The sequence below is a fragment of the Notechis scutatus genome, chromosome 1, assembly GCF_049901735.1.
Source record: "Notechis scutatus isolate UNSWTSFEM ecotype Mainland chromosome 1, rNotScu1.2, whole genome shotgun sequence".
NCBI classification, from domain to species: domain Eukaryota; kingdom Metazoa; phylum Chordata; class Lepidosauria; order Squamata; family Elapidae; genus Notechis; species Notechis scutatus.
The window spans coordinates 50,765,428-50,782,135 of record NC_142009.1 but is presented as its reverse complement, the minus strand read 5'-3'; the positions used below and the strand labels follow the sequence as shown (position 1 = coordinate 50,782,135).

At 36.0% G+C, this 16,708-nt stretch overlaps 1 protein-coding gene across 3 annotated transcripts in view; it reads left to right on the top strand.

The window, feature by feature from the left end:
* LOC113420441 (spermatogenesis-associated protein 7-like) overlaps positions 1-16,708 on the top strand; it is a 48,879-nt gene that overhangs the window by 7,678 nt on the left and 24,493 nt on the right. For all 3 annotated transcript variants that reach the window (XM_087952441.1, XM_087952429.1, XM_087952437.1), the window contains exons 2-3: positions 662-739; positions 12,353-12,445. In XM_087952441.1, the coding sequence (XP_087808567.1) occupies positions 676-739; positions 12,353-12,445 (157 nt within the window). In that variant the 5' untranslated portion in view covers positions 662-675. The remainder of the gene's footprint in view (positions 1-661; positions 740-12,352; positions 12,446-16,708) is intronic.

The following is a 16,708-nucleotide window of genomic DNA, read 5'->3' as shown; positions in this document are numbered from 1 at the left end:
AATTGAGTCAGGCATGCCAGGGAGGGGTTCATGAGATTAAATCAGTTATCTAGTGAAACAGTTTTTATTACCCTTATTTGGAGCAATTAGTCACTGCTAGGAGATTAGGACCAAAGAGCTCTGGTTTCTAGTTTGTCTTCAGTCATGGAAGATACTTAAGAGACAGCAGTCACTCTCTCTTAATTAATTTTAATTTACAGGATGTGGGTGAAGGGAAAAGCATGGATGAAGAAGTTATTCCTATAGAAAGGAAGGATATAAATCTAATTAATAAATCAGTCTTTTGAGGTAGTCCAAACAAGAAGTATTATTATGAGTATTTTTAACATTATCTGCATTGTAAGGTTACAGTAACACAATCTTCTAAGTTGTGTTCCCCCTCGCCCCATACACACACGTCTTTATTCTCCTTAAAACTAGGGAGGGTCCCTTCTGAACCATGTTTTTTCACACCCATTCCTCCTTCAGATCATGTTGTATTTATCAGACTATTACCAAGGCTGCAACTTTTCCTCCTGTCTTCTATCATTCTCACATCTATTGTAGTCATCTACAGTAAACACATTGGCTTGTAATATTGGCTAGTTGATTCTGAGTGTCAATAAGGTTTACTTCAAAGAAAATCATTTCAGTATTTCCTAATTGTTTTTTTTTCCACAAGTCTCCTGACAAGCTATGATGATTCCTAACCATTCCTTGATGGGCCCTTTCAGAGGACATATGAGTATTAAAAGCAGTCGTAAGTATTTAATATTTTCAGCAAGAGAAATGCTATGTATTCCAGTCTAATATTCTTAAAAATGCAAACTGTCTTCAGAAATGACAAAAATATTCTTATTTACTTCTTGTATTTATGCTGTCCTTCAAATGAAAGTAGGTAAAATTCAAATATGTAAATATGGTACCATTTGATTAACATATTGGGATGCTTAAGGTTATTCAGAATAAATAGTTTGTTACAGTGTTTCTCAACCTTGGCAGTTTGAAGAGACATGGGCTTCAACTCCCAGAGCTGGCTGGGGAATTCTGGGAATTGAAATCTGTGCTTCTTCAAGCTGTCAAGGTTGAGAAACTCTGGTGTATTACAAGATTACTTGTACACCAATAGTTTTCATTCAGTGATTTTAAAAACAATTTCAAATTATTTATTTAAAAATGTAGGATATGGTTTGTAACTGTTTTAGTTTTTCAGGATCATTGTTTCATCCATATTTGAAAGCTAGGTAAGTAATTAAGGCAGGCAATAGAGTTTGGGAAAGTCTGTAAACTACATTTAGATTAAAATATATGCAAGGCCCTTGGAAATAGCAAGTATAGACCAATTGCTTCATAGCACAAAAAGCACAAAAGTCATCTCAGAATAATGAATAATGGATATAATGGAAAGTATTTGTTTTTGCAGCTTTGATTTGGTTTAGTAGCTTTGAACTGATATCTTGCTTTTGGCAAAATAATCATTTCAATATTTATAGAACCAAATGATTCTTGAACATGTAGCTGGAGAAAGTTCTAAAGGGATTAAATATTTCTACTGTACCTTTTTTTCTTTCTTAACTTACATCAAGAGCATGACATTTTTAGCAAATAACCTTTATCAGACCTACAGACTTCATCCTATAGGATAAATGTTCCAAGGATATCTCATAAGAAAATGTAAGATAATCATTAAATCAAAGCCAAAATGAAAACAGTCAACTAAATCATGATTGAGTCACTAAAAAAATATCTTAAAATCAGAATGCCACCACTGCAATGATCTTATCTATGTGTACACTAAATTTGGATAATGAAAGCATTCAAGGAGCCTCAAATGAAGATGGTAGTAAACTGATGTGAGATGAAGACAGACCAACAAATACTATGTTAGAGTTTATTGCACATTAAAAATTCAGAAACAACATGAAGGGGTATGATTTCTCTACATCGCCATAGGGTTGGGAACCAATCTACTGGTAGAAGTCGCATTGTGTCTTAGCTGAAATGCTAAATACTATCTTTAGTAGCAGCCCCACATACAATATATTGAAATATGTACGTCCCAGAATTACCAGGGCATGAATATGGACATGTAAAGCTTTAAATGTTCTTGGTGCAGTTCATGAGTGATAATAGTAACTTTATGCATTTGTTTGAGGAGGATGACATTCAGGATGACTGATTCTCTTTTTCTAAGAATTTGAAAAAGGACTGGATCTTTCCCAAATGTTGATGTTCTTATTTCTGCTTGTTTTCTTCTAATTCAGGAAGATAGGATTGAATAAAAGTACATTTTCATTCAACATAAGCTCTTGCAAAGAGATGCTAATAACTCAAATTAGTTAACTTCATTAAGTCATTTTATCCTGGAGATTATTGAAATTGTAGCTCACAGAATTCTCAGTTTTCCTCATTTTTATGTTGATAACTTATTCAGATGTTATATTCTATATGATGTAACCCTTACTAGGTTTCTGACTCCCTTCTTCACTGGACAACTTTAAATGCAGAGCTTGTAATCTTGATACAAAAAATATAATCACACCCAGGATTGTAATTTTGCATTTGACAGCATCATTTTCATGCCCATTTAAGAAGGAATCTAAATACCACTGCTGGTGCTCTGCACAGGTGGTTATTTTATGACGTTCCCATTAAATCTATGCTAAGGCATACCACCAACCTTAAACTGGCTGGTACTTTTGTGTGGATCCCACCTCTTATCCAAAAACTTTAACTGAGCACTGGAGAGAAGAACAGTTTTAATTGTGGTTCCAAGCATGGTAGCAGACAAAATAGCCTACATTTCAGCTCATACATTTTGGCTCATCAGCCAAATGGTAAAGGCATGCTTTATTGCCATTTGGGTTGCATCAATCAAGCCTGATTATTGCTGCTTTCAGACTTAGAACAGGAAATTTATAACTTCAGATATGATTTATTCAAAATGTAATATGCCAAAGGAATCTATTTCAGTTTAGTCTGCAGATACAGAGTAAATTAGTAATTACAAAGCTGAAGTTGTAGTGGCATAGTTGGTTTGGAATAAGGAAAATATTCTTGCTGAAAAAAACCTATTGATACTTTTTGTTTCCTGCTAATTTGTCACTGTCTGTTCTCCCTAAAGGTAATTTTGTAGATGTGGTTGATTTTAAAAAGAAATGTGTTTTTTAAAAAAGCACATTTCAGTAACAAATAACAAATAACAAGTAATAAATATTACAGATAAGGCACAGAAAGATCTCAGGGCTACATAAAGCATTACATACATCTAAATCACAAAATGCAATTCTCAGTTTCAAGGTTTTCAGGAACATGAGAACAGACAGACTTATTTCTGGAAACCTGGAAACTACTGCAGCATACAGAACATTGACTGATAATAATGAATTAGATTATCATCTATTTTCTTTGCTTTTAATATTCTGATAGTTTTCATAGTAGTTGACATTCTAACTTTTAACAGCAATCTATAAATGTAAAAGCCTTCTGCTAACATGCTGTTATTTATGCACGAACACTTTATACTGCCCCAGCCACATGACTTTCATGGTTAACATAAAATCAGTATATAAACTGCCTCCCAAGAATACATTTTGACTTGCATTCAAAGTAGACAGAGACTGAGTGAAACTCATGGTGGAGATGTATGGCCAAAATAAATAAATTCCCATCTTTGGCAGAGTTGATCTAAAATAGAGCACTAATCATAACCGATGCAATATATTTTGAATGGATGGTCTCAAGGTAGAATTCTGACAAATGTATTTTGCGCCAACTGCAATTTCTGATGCTCTCCAAAATTAGTGTATATGAAATCATGTTATGTACCAATTTACAGCAGGTAAAAAAGTACCCTTGAACATAGTCAATACATTGAAATTTTAGGAGTAAAGTCAGATCCATTATTAAGTGATGCACTGGAGTAATAATCTCATGCAGGGCAAACTGAGCTCATTTATATGTTGATGAGTGTAACTCATCTACCATTTCATTTTATCTACCATTTCTAACCATTTTATCTACATTTCTAACCATTTCTAACTTATTGTCCTAAAACATCGATACAGCACTTCAAAAACTTTGGTGTGCAATGAAAAAGGATAAATGCTAGTTATCATTATGTATGAGGAGAGCATTATATTCCAAATATACAACTAGTTCCCAACAATGTTCTCAATATATATTAAAGACAATAGAACTCTTTGGATAACATGAGTCAGCAATAGAAAATTCATGGATTGCATACAGCTCTCAGGCTCTCTTTGGGTAGTCTGGTAAAGATCTCAGCATCTCGGCCTTTGCCCATTATTTATCATTTGAGCACTGCAAAGACCTGCTGGGTGCTCAGTTCTGTTCTTAATCAAAATCAGTAGTAGGAATGGGAAAATTTCTGAGTTGGTGTTATTGCACGTTGGACAGAGGCTTTCAGGCAAGCATTATGGAACAGCTTGCCCTCTGAAGTTGCAGGAGTGCCATCATTTGAGACTTTCAAGAAGAGATTGGACTGCCATTTGTCAGAAATGGTGTAGGATCTCCCACTTGGGTGGGGGGTTGGACTAGATGACCTACAAGGTCCCTTTCAACTCTGATTATCTGTTATCTATTATCATGTAATAATGACTGCATCAAGAGAAACAAAATCCAAAACTAAATCCATCCAGATAATTTAGACAAAGCTCCCTAAGGTAGTTTATATACATGTCTGGAGTCAGGGATAAACCTTGGATTTCTGCCCTTGCACAAAGTATTTAATAACAGCTTATAAAACTGTTATTTTAGTACTTGATTTCACAAGGATCCAAGAGTTCCAGAATTCCAGATATGACATCTATTTCTGGTGTCCTGCATTGGCTAATTGTATATTTTACTTCGCAAGAACTTTTGCACATTTAAAATCCTCGTGTCATTGGGTGAAATAGAAACTGCCTTCATAATATGATTTATATTTTGCCTTTAAGTTGCAAAACAGGCCAGCTTGACCCTGAGTGCCTATCATTTATTAAACTTTCATTAAGGTTGCTTTATCCTTCTCTATTGCTGTTAATAAAATATAGAGATTAACATGATAATTAAAATGGCCTCTCATAGGATGCAGTGGATTTACCAATCAATCATGTCTCTAGCTTTAAAAAGCTTCAACTGATATAAACAATGTAAATCAGGGTAGAGGAAGAGCAACTTCAGATTTCTAACCTAATTTTTGTTCAAAATCAGCGTTATCTACCTGCAGAAAACCACCCACGAAACTTCTGTGTCACAGTTGGAAACAAACCTTGGTGGAAAATTGCTCTGCTCATAGAAAAGCTGAGAAGTAAACAGAAAGATATTTTACCAGATGTATTTTATAGAGTGTAAAAAGGGTAGGGGGGAACCAATTTCATTGTTATTCTTGACAATAATTAGGCTGTCCCTGTTTGAAATAATTAAAATCACCTATCTAGATTCTTAGCATACTTTGTAAGATTTGGGTAGATTTGGGAGCAAAATCTTACTTGCTTATAAAGAGCTTTCTAGGGAAAGTTAAAAATAATTTTTAGTGTATATTTGAAATAAATCTGTTATTAATATTGAAAATTGTTTCTTATGTTCAATTTCCCACATAGGAATTATTTTCTGAATATACCTATACATTCCAAGTGTGCATCTAACCTAAAATGTTTGCTGCAATTGCTAAAGAAAATCCAATACAATTTACATTTTATCTGGAAAAAATGCCTTCTTAAATATGGTTGATTTGATCACTGGAAAAATCCAAAAGAAAATGTGCAAACTTAGTTTCCTGAGCAGATGTTCAATAGTTTAAATGTAGCTATTGGAAAGCTTAATCTTTCAAATAATTAAAGAAATAAAAATGGCACGGACATAATTATTGGTACCAGAGGTGATATTCAGCAGATTCTGACCAGTTCTGGAGAACCAGTAGCGGAAATTTTGAGTAGTTCAGAGAACTGGCAAAAACCACTTCTGACTGGAGATTTTACAGCATCCTTCCCCTGCCACGCCCATCAAGCCATGCCCACAGAACCGGTATTAAATAAAATTGAATCGCACCACTGATTGATACCCCAACCTAATGTTTTGTAACATACTCTTCTGAGGCAATAACAGCAATCTAGGGCTTTCTGTAGCTCTAAATATGACTCTTATACTTCTCAACAGCAATTTGTCCCACTCTGTAGCAGTTGGCTTAAGTTTGATGGGTTCTTTCTTCTAATTGTGAGTTTCAGCTCTTTCTATATATGTTCTATTGTATTTAGGTTAGGACTGATAGCATGCCACTTCAGAAGAGTCCAATGTTTGATTTAAAATGATTCTTGGGTTCTTTTAGATGTAACTTTGGGTCATTCTGCTGGGGGAGCCTAAGACCTGTGATTGAGACAAGCATTCTAACACTGGTCTTTGTGTTTAGACTGAACTAGACTAGACTGGACTGGAGTGGAATGGAACGGAATGGAAAAGAACAGAACAGCAGAGTTGGAAGGGACCTTGGAGGTCTTCTAGTCCAGTGGTCACCAACCGGTGGGCCGGGGACCATTGGTGGTCCGTGAGAAAATTTTGGTGGTCCGCAGAGAAATGTCCCCCCCAAGCACTCCCCCCAAAGCAATTAATCCAGGCTGCGTGGGAACACAAGGCTGCACCGCCCACATGGCCCACCCACCTGCTGGCTCCCACCCTTCGGCCGAGTGCAAACCTGAATAGAGCCACTGGCGGGGGAGGGAAATCTGCCCCAGGATGGCTTACTGATGTTGGTGGGAAAGTCAGTCCGTTATTCCAGAGCTGCAGTAGTCACTAGACTGGCCCTGTGGTCATCCCAGAGCAGCTCCTCCAGTCCACAGCAGGCCGGTGCCCTCGTGTGGAGGAACAACTGCTCCGGGAAGTCCAAAGGGCCAGTCCTGTGACTACTGCAGCTCTGGAATATGGGACTGACTTTCCCACCAATGTCAGCAAGCCACTGTCAGTCAAAATTCATATTAGTTGTCTGTTGGATTTAAAATTACGAGTTTGGTGGCCCCTGAGGTTCTAAAGATTGGTGACCCCTGTTCTAGTCCAATCCCTTGCTCAGGCAGGAAACCCTATACCATTTCAGACAAACAGTTGTCCAATCTCTTCTTTAAAACTTCCAGTTTGGGAGCATTCACAACTTATGGAGGCAAGTTGTCACACTGATCAATTGTTCTAACTGTCAGGAAATTTAGTTCCAGAATGCCTTGATATGTTGTGATTTTATTCTGCCCTACCTAGATTTGATGCATTTAGTATTGGAGACAACAAAACAGTACCATAACATTAGGGAACCTTCTCAATTTTTCACAGTAGGACTGGTGCTCTTTTCTTTTAAAGGATTTTTTCTTCTTCTGTGAACATTGAGTTGCTGTGACTTATCAAAAAGCTGTAATTTTGTACCATCTGTTTCAAGGACATTCTCCCAGAAGGAGTTTGCAGTTTAGCAAACTCCAGTCTAGCTTTTTGTGTGTGTGTCCGTCTTTCAGAAATGAAGTCTTCCATGCTCTACTATGGAGGCCACTTTCAGTGGTCAGCACTGCATGGTGAGACTTGATATTGTTGTACTTTGATCTTGGAGCTCAACTGGAACAGATTTGAAAATCAAACTTAACCGTGCATGTAAAGTGGGAAGAAAATGACACATTTAACTTTTTCCCTTGCTTTTCAACAACTGGCCTTAAATTTTTTAAATAAGTTTTGCAGCTTTCTTTTCTCTTGTTTTCAGTTATTTTGAGACTTTGTTTCCACCAGAATAATTTTTTATCAAATGATGATAGTGCGTAAGATGAATATTTAACCAAGTGTTAAGTTTGGAAAGCAAGAACAGAAATATAAACAGTCATTCCAAATTCCTGAATGTTTTGCATTCATGTACTCTCCTTCATACCAACTAAAGTAACGCTCTGGAGGAGAAGTTTGGAGGAGATAGGGGAAGACTAATTTTTTTTTTAAAAAAAAAACTCTAGCTTCCTAGAAAAATGGACATCAATAATCTTTTTTTCTATTTCTTAGCTCCTGAGGTAAAAAATAATCAGCTTTTAAAATCTTTTCAAATAGAGATTTTATTGGAAAATTAAACCTATAATATTCTTTAAGAACTATATATAAGAGGTAACATACAAAGAAGTGCAGATTTACTTCCAATTAGTTAATAATGAGTCTCTGATTAGATGTCTGTGGAAATATTTCTGACTAGTTTTCCCGACATCCCATAAAAAAGCGTGCCACCCCCTCTGCAAATCATGGCCTTCTAAAAATAATATTCTCTTGTTAGTTAAATTCACCCATTCCTTCAACCATACTAAAGAGGCAGCAATATAATACAACTCCCAATTTGGAAGTGCCAGTCCTCCCCTGCTCTTCATATCCTCCATTGCCTTTAAATTTATTCTAGGTTTTTTCCCTTGCCAAATAAATTTAACAGTTATTTTGTTGAGTTCTTCAAAAAAAAAAATTTGTGTACTTTAATTGGGATCATCTGAAATAGATATAGAAATTTTGGAAGAATATTCATTTTAATGGCAGCGATTCTGCCTAATAATGAAAGTTGCAGCTTACCCCATGTTTCTAAATCCTTCTTTACCTGTTGCATCAATTTATCATAATTATTTTCCTTGAGTGTCTTACAATGTGCTGTCAACCATATTCCTAAGTATTTAGCTTTCTTTATCACTTGTATTTCCATAACTTCTTCTAACTGTATTTTCTGTTTTTCTGTTAAATTTTTAGTCATTAATTTAGTTTTTTCCTATTAATTTTTGCTCCAAATTGTCCTAATTCATTCATCAATTTTTGTCCTCTTTCTATTGGTTCCTCAATGAAAAAAATCATATCGTCCGCAAATGCTTGCAACTTATATTCTTCTTTCTTAACCTTTAATCCTTTTATATCTGGGTTCTGTCTAATTCGCATTAATAATGTTTCTAATGATAATATGAAGAGCAGGGGTGAGAGTGGGCAGCCCTGTCTGACTCCTTTTTCTATTTTTATTGGGCGGGTATATTCCCCGTTTATTATAATATTAGCTTGTTGTGTATCATAAATAGTTGTTATAATATTTTCAAATTTGGTGCCTAAATTCATATTATAAATTTTTTGGATTAAAAATTGCCAATTTAAATTGTCGAAGGGCTTCTCTGCATCTAAAAACATAAGTGCAATTTGTTTTTCGGGGTGAGCTTCATACAATTCTAAGACATCTAGTACTATTCTTAAATTGTTCCTGATTTGTCTGGTCGGGAGAAATCCATTTTGGTCTTCATATATATGCGCGTTTAGCATTCTTTTTAGTCTGCTTGCTATAATAGAAGTAAATATTTTGTAGTCGGTGTTTAACAGTGAAATTGGCCTATAATTGTTTATATATCGGGGATCCAAATCCTCCTTCGGGATCAGCGAAATCAATGCCCCCCTCCATGAGTCCGGCATCCTGGCTGCCAATAAAACATCATTAAAAACTTCCACCATAAGAGGTCCAATTTGTTCTGCAATTGCCTTGTACAGCTCCCCTGGAATCCCATCCGGGCCCGGTTTTTTTTTTTTTTTTCTGGTTCTCTATTGCTAATTTCAATTCCAACCAAGTGATGTCTTTGTTTAATAGTTCTACTATTTCTTCCCCAATTGCTTTATCCTTCACTTCATCTAAATAGTTTCTTATTCTATCCTCATTAACATCTTCCTTTTTATATAAATCTTCAAAATACTTATGAGCAATTTCTTTTTTCTGTTCTATCTCCTGCTGTATATCCCTCTTTCCATCTATTAGCTGGTATATCAATCTCTTTTCTTTCCTTTTTTTTAGTTTGTAAGATAGCCATCTCCCTGGCTTATTAGCATGCTCAAAATAAGTTTGTCTAGTCAAATTCAAATTTATAATCATTTTCTCTTGTTCAATTAAATTCAATTTATGTTTAGCTATCATTATCTGATTTTTCAATTTTGAATCCTTTGGGGTACTCTGTAATTGAGTTTCTAGTTCCTTAATTTTTTGTTGTAATTTATTTTGCTGGGCATATTTTTCCTTATTCCTCTTGGCATTATAAGAGATTGTTATACCTCTTATTACTGCCTTCATTGTATCCCAAATGTTTTGTTTAGTAGTTACTCCATTATCATTTTAATTCCTCCTTGAGTTTGTTAGTATATTCTTTTTCTCTTATTAATTGAGTATTTAACGTCCATCTTTTCTTTGGTTTTTCCCTACCCTTCCATATTATCTGAATTGGATTATGATCTGCCCATTCATTAGGTAAAATTTCAATCTCTTTTATCTCATTTGCTATTTCCCCATTCATCCATGCCATGTCAATTCGTATCCATATTTGATGGGGATTTGAGTAGGATGTGAATTGTTTTTTCTCGGGGTGTAATCTTCTCCATATATCAATCAAATTTAACTCCTTCATCATTTCCCTACAAATCTTGGGAAACTCTCTTTCCCCCCCTTTATTCTCCCCCCCATTACTGTGGTCTTTTTGATATTCAGCAATAGAATTGAAGTCTCCTATGATACAAATATTTCTTTTTTCCAATCCTACTATTTTTCCATAAAGATGCTTAAAAAACTCTTTTTGATCTCCGTTCGGGGCGCAGATTACCACTAAGAGAATTGGGATGGCATTGATCCAGATCTGCAAAACCAGAGTTCTTCCCTCAGAATCTGACCATATTAAATCTGCTTTCAAATCCTCTTTAACATATACTGCAATCCCTTTCTTTTTCCCCGTGTCTGCTGGTGTGGTAAATAGCTTCCCTAATTTCGGACATTCTAGGTGTTTTTCATCTGTTTTCTTTATATGAGTTTCTTGTAGGCATATTATATCAGCATTTTGTTTGATTAGTTTAGCTAATATCCTTTTCCTTTTTATTGTCGAGTTTAAACCATTTATATTAATTGATAGTATTTTCTTCTTCTTCTTCCATTTAACTAATTCTGTTTCGCTCTTTGTCTTGTAACATTATTTAAAAGTACCAATTTGGATTTCAACAATGGAGGTGATGATTCACCCAAATAATCTGGATATCACTAAAATGATTAAATATAAGGACCTATTGGATACACAAGGAAATTTGAAATCGTGGCAAGAACTTCAAGAGTGAGGACAAAAAATTGATCAGTGGGCATACCTTCAAGTTCAAAGCAGATATAAAAAGGACAAGAAAGAATTCAGAATCAACAATAAACTCCAGCAATTAGATAAAATTTTATTAGGATCAGGCAAAAAAAAATATAACAAAATTTTATAATTATTTATTAGAAGTCGAATTAGAAGAAGAAATTGTAAAAGGGAACATGTTTGCCTGGAGTAGGAATATAGGATGTAGCATCACCTTAACAGAATGGGAAAAGGTCTGGGGTAGAAACAATAAGATTACAAAGTCGGTAGCATATAAAGATAATGCCTATAAAATGTTTTATAGATGGCACTTTCCTCCTTCGAGATTAGCGAAGATGCACCCCAATATGAGTCCGAATTGCTGGAAATGCAAAAAAAAAGAGGGAACTTTTTTCCATATGTGGTGGTCCTGTACAGAAGCTCAAAAATATTAGCAGAAAATTAGAATTTGGCTGGAAGAAATGACAAGAGAGCAGATCGAATACAAACCAGAGTCCTTTTTGTTAGGGATCTTTGACGAACAAATATCAAAAAAAGCAAAATACATAATAATACACATTTTGACAGCGGCCAGATTAGCTTTTGCCCAATGTTGGAAGCAGCCTCAGGTTCCATCAGAGGAAATGATCATTCAAAAAATTTCAAGTTGTGCAGAAATGGACAAATTAACTTTGGCACTAAAAAATAAAGACACCTCAATATACTACAATAGCTGGAACTGCTGGTACAAATGGATAGACCAAAGATAGATTTTACACTATAAGGTAAAAGAGGATAGGATAAATCCATAGTAGTGATATATAGATATATGTAAGGATTAGGTGTGTGTATATGGCATAAATTAAGGGTTAAAAAAAGAGAGATCTTACAAACTGTTGAAGATGAGAATGTTTTTAATTGTTTTCTATTTTTTCTTTCTATTTTCTTCTCCTTTTTTTCTTTTCTTTCATTTGTGTATGTGTTGTTGGTTTGTTTTAATTGTAAAATCAATAAAATTTATTTATAAAAAAAGAAGTTCAGATTTAATAAATATACATACAAAGATTTCATTCATTATTTATTTCTATTGATTTATTTATTACTTTATGTTAAAGTGGTACAAAAAGAAGTAGCCACATTAAAATACCACTTCCTTTGCTTCAGGTATCATAATCAGAAAATGCATTTCTCTTGAAGCTGTAAGAATTCTTCAGAAATCGATGTGCCAGATACTTAAATCCATTAACTAGAGCCATTTTTTTAAATTTCCTCAGCCTTTTCTCCAAGTTCTTCCTGCAAGCTCTCAAGCCAGTACATTGTTCAAGATCACATGGCTGTGCATTACAAAAAACTGTTCGCCGCCAAAGGTATTTGCTACATGAAATATCTTTTCTTCTCCATCATCTAACAATTGTAGTTAAGTGTGGATTCAGTTTAACTAAAAGTGTGCAACATAGATCTTTTTCAAACCCAAATGTCTTAATATTATTTTTTTAAAGATCACTTCTAAATGTTATATAATTGTCAGTTTTGTCTAAAAGGTTTTTAAACGAGTGCTATGATATCTTGGACAAAATCTGTCATCTGTTTAATGCCCTCTTCCTAGGGAGTTCGTGAAAGGTTTAGCCTAAGCTCACCTAACCTTTCTGTTTTTGTCCTTTAAGATACAAGTAGGCCTTCACTTATGAACACAATTGAGTCCAAGATTTCTGTTGCTAAGTGAGACATTTGTTAGGTGAATTTTGCCCTATTTTATGACCTTTCTTGCCACAGTTGCTAAGTAAATTATTGCAGTTGTTATGCTAGTAACATGGTTATTAAGTGAGTTTGACTTCTGCATTGACTTTGTCAGAAAGTTACAGAAAGTGATCACATGACCCTGGGACATTACAATGGTTGTAACAGTCATAAGTCACTTTTTTTAGGGCTGTTGTAACTTTGAACAGTCACTAAATGAACTGTTATACGTTGAGGATTAAAAGGAGCACGATAGCCTTATATTTTACCATTATTCTTGTGACATTTTTGTTCTTCAACTTCCCAGATAAGAGTCCCTATGCTATGATAGTCTGAGATCTCGGACTTGTTTTTTGTAGTCTTGCTTTTATTTTATTTTTTATGTTTTATATAGTCTTAAACAGGGGTGTCAAACTCACATCTTCATGGTGGCATCACGTGACATATCGGGACTACCCCCCCTTTGTTAAACTGGGTGTGAGCGTGGCCAGCACATGATGTATCTGCCCCATGGGCCGGGAGTTTGACAGCCGTGGTCTTGAATGTTATAAAAGCACCAGAAGGGATATGGAGCTTGTCCACTGTTTGAGCTTGGCAATAGCAAATCAAGCAATTCCCCTTAAAGAAGAACATACAGAAAGCTGAACTGCACTTTTTAAATACTTTGGACCAGTATTTTTAAAAAGAGTATTGTCACACCAACGACTTTCCTGGTTTTGCTTTCTGCTTGAAGTAACCTTTAAAATTCATAGCAAAGAAACTCTGATGACTCAAAGCAAAAGAGCCAAGCTTCACCCCAGGTAGGTTCATCAATGAATAAACAGATCTGAACTACCAGAAAGTATTTTAAAGTTGAATTTGTAATTCATACTTGCTACATTCTCTGCTATGTTGAGTAGCTTGCTCTCAGTATACCTGCATGAAGTAGAATAAAAGACAATAAGAAAATGGGGAAATTAATTCAAGAGTACTTTATAACCTTCAGCATTTCAGCATTATTATATTTATTTAAACAGTTTATCTACTGTCTCAATTGTAGTCTTCTCTTGAAGATAGGTATTAATAACATATAAAATAAATTCTAATTAATGGTACAACTGGTACAGAGAGCCAGTTTTGTCTAATGGTTAAGGCACCAAGCTAAAAAGTAAGAGAAAGTGAGTTCAAGTCCTTCCTTAGCTATGGAAGTCAGCTGGATGACTTTGGGCCAGTAACTCTCTCTAAGCGCAATTCACCTCACAGGGTTGTTGTGAGAAAAATAGGAAAAAGGTGTGTTGGATATGTTCTCCACCTTGAGTTATTTTTGAAAATATTAAAGGCAGGATACATACATACATATATACATACATACATGCATATATGCATACAGGGTTGTATTAGTCTGTTACTCTAGTTCTATATGTCCCTATGACTCTCAAGGCATTCTACAAAAACTGTTTTTTCCCCTTTAGAGACCATAAGAATGGATGCTTCCCTTATGGGTGGGAGCAGGCTGTTCTATGGGAGAGGAGTTAGTCCAAACAATGCATGTGTTCCCATTGCACTTACAAGGACTTCTAGTAGATATTCCGTGCAGTCTGGATCAGTTGACAGAATCTAGCTGGTAAAGGTATTCTCTTAGATAGCTAGACACCAAACTATGTAGAGCAAGGGTGTCAAACTTGTGTTGTCACGTGACTTATCGCAGCTTTTTTTCCCCTTCGCTAACTGGGCATGGGTATGGCCAGTGCGTGATGCATCTGGCCCACGGGCTGTGAATTTGACAGCCCTGATATAGAGCTTAAAAGATAGCAAACAGAAACAGAAATACAGTCCCGTCTATTATAGGTCATGCAGAAGCAGTATAACAGGAGAGGCCTGATGAGCATGGGCTGCTGCATTCTGTATGAAATAAAGCTTTTGGGGTGGTTTCCAAGGGCAGTCCCAAGTCCTTGCATTATTGCACTAGTCTAATCCAGCGATGATAAGGCTCCCAGTATCTGTCCTCATACTTCCCATTCCAGAGAAGAGATTCCAGGAGGTAAAATGTTTAGGATTTATTTCCAGACCCAGTGAGGTTTCAAAACTGATTTCTTCATCACTCCCCTAATGAAACTGCTTTCAACTTAATTTTCAAACATTGCAATCCAGTTCTGAATTATGCTGGAGAATCTAACATTGCATTCAAATATGTGAGGTGGGTCACTAAAGCAAAACCTCTACAAGAAAAAGTTTAGGTAGCATACAAAGACATGATTTCTTTTTCGTAATCCTATGTAGATCTCTGAGGGGTAGGAACGAAACAGCATATTAATAAAACATTGTGTCCCTGGGTATTCTGTTTTGTGGACTACAATCGTACAGGAAATTTTTTTTTTACTAATGTAGAGATATGCTTTGGATTACGATGACATTTTTCTTCTAGCTTGGTTGCATTTTTTATTATTTTGGAAACTATACATGTTCTTCTCTTGATCTGTATGGACTGTCCTATATTATAAGAGAGAAGAAATGATAGTGGTCTTTGTTTCCAAGAGAAGAATAATGCCCTGCAGTATAGGATTCTCTAAAACAAAGAGCCATAGAAGTTGCTTAGGATTGGATGCCAACTTTGGTGGAAGGGGGAAACCAATCTGGCTTCAGCAGCCTCAGGAGGTGTGAATTTTATAACCTGTGTTTGACACCTCTTCTGTTTTTCCTCTCCTGTCAAAATAAAGCCTTGCCCTGTCAAGTTAATCCTGATTCTTATTTATTTATATAATTAAGGTTCAAGGCCACCCAACACCTTGACACCTCCTGGCAGCTTACAAATAAAAGAAAACCATTTGCAAATAACCTTGAAAAGAATGGTCTCCACTCCTTCCCCCAGGGAACCTTCTAGGCTGTATAAAAGAAAGGATAAGTGCAGTGGTGGTATTGTACCGGTTCAGCTGAACTGGTAGTAAACAATGCTACCGTTCAGCCAAACCGGTATCAAAAAAACAGCTATCAGTTCGGCCGAACTGGTATTTCTTTTCTTTTTCCTCCCCACGATCAACTGTTCCGATGATCAGCTGTGCTGGGATCCCCTTTGCTGTCTTACTGCTTCATCCAGGAGGCTTCCCTGAGGCCCAGGAGGCAAAAAGGGGCATGCAGGGTGTGTGAGTGCTGCCCCCCCCCCCATGCTCTGTTTTTTGCCTCCTGGGCCCCAGGGAAGCCTCCTGGAAGCAAAAACTGCCTCCCAGGAGGCTTCCCTGAGGTCCAGGAGGCAAAAAAAATGGAGCATGGGGGGGGGGATGCAGCAAAAAAAGAAGAAGCCACACCCACCCAGTCACATGGCCATGCCCACCTAGCCACTCGTACCTAGCCACGCCCACAGAACCAGTAGTAAAAATATTTGCATCCCACCCCTGGATAGGTGGCATGTCTAATAAAAGAAAGAAAAGGGGATTCTATACATTAGACCCTACATACACTGATGTCCATTTACAGTATTTCTGAAGAAATATAGATCTCATCAAAACTAAAAGAAGAAATTCCTAACATTCCTAACATTTTATGGACAATCTGGTCTGGCTCTCCCCTGCTTTATGATCCTGTGGTACAAAAGTAGGAAATGGAAATCATGACTAATTTATAGTCGCAGCTTTGGAGGACCCACTTTCTGGGAGGCGGCACATAACTTTGTTTTCATTAATTAATTAGAAGTATTCCCTTTGAGCCGCAAAGGCTTCCATCTATTTCCCTTCGTACATCTTTCTGGATCTGCTAGCTAAATCGATACTAAAGATGATAGTTTAAAGTCTTGCCCTGAATGAACATGTTTATACATTTTCAATGTACCGTATTTATCGGCGTATAACACGCACAGGCGTATAACACGCATCTTCATTTTAAGAGGGAAATTTCAGGAAAAAAATTAAATTTCTAAATAA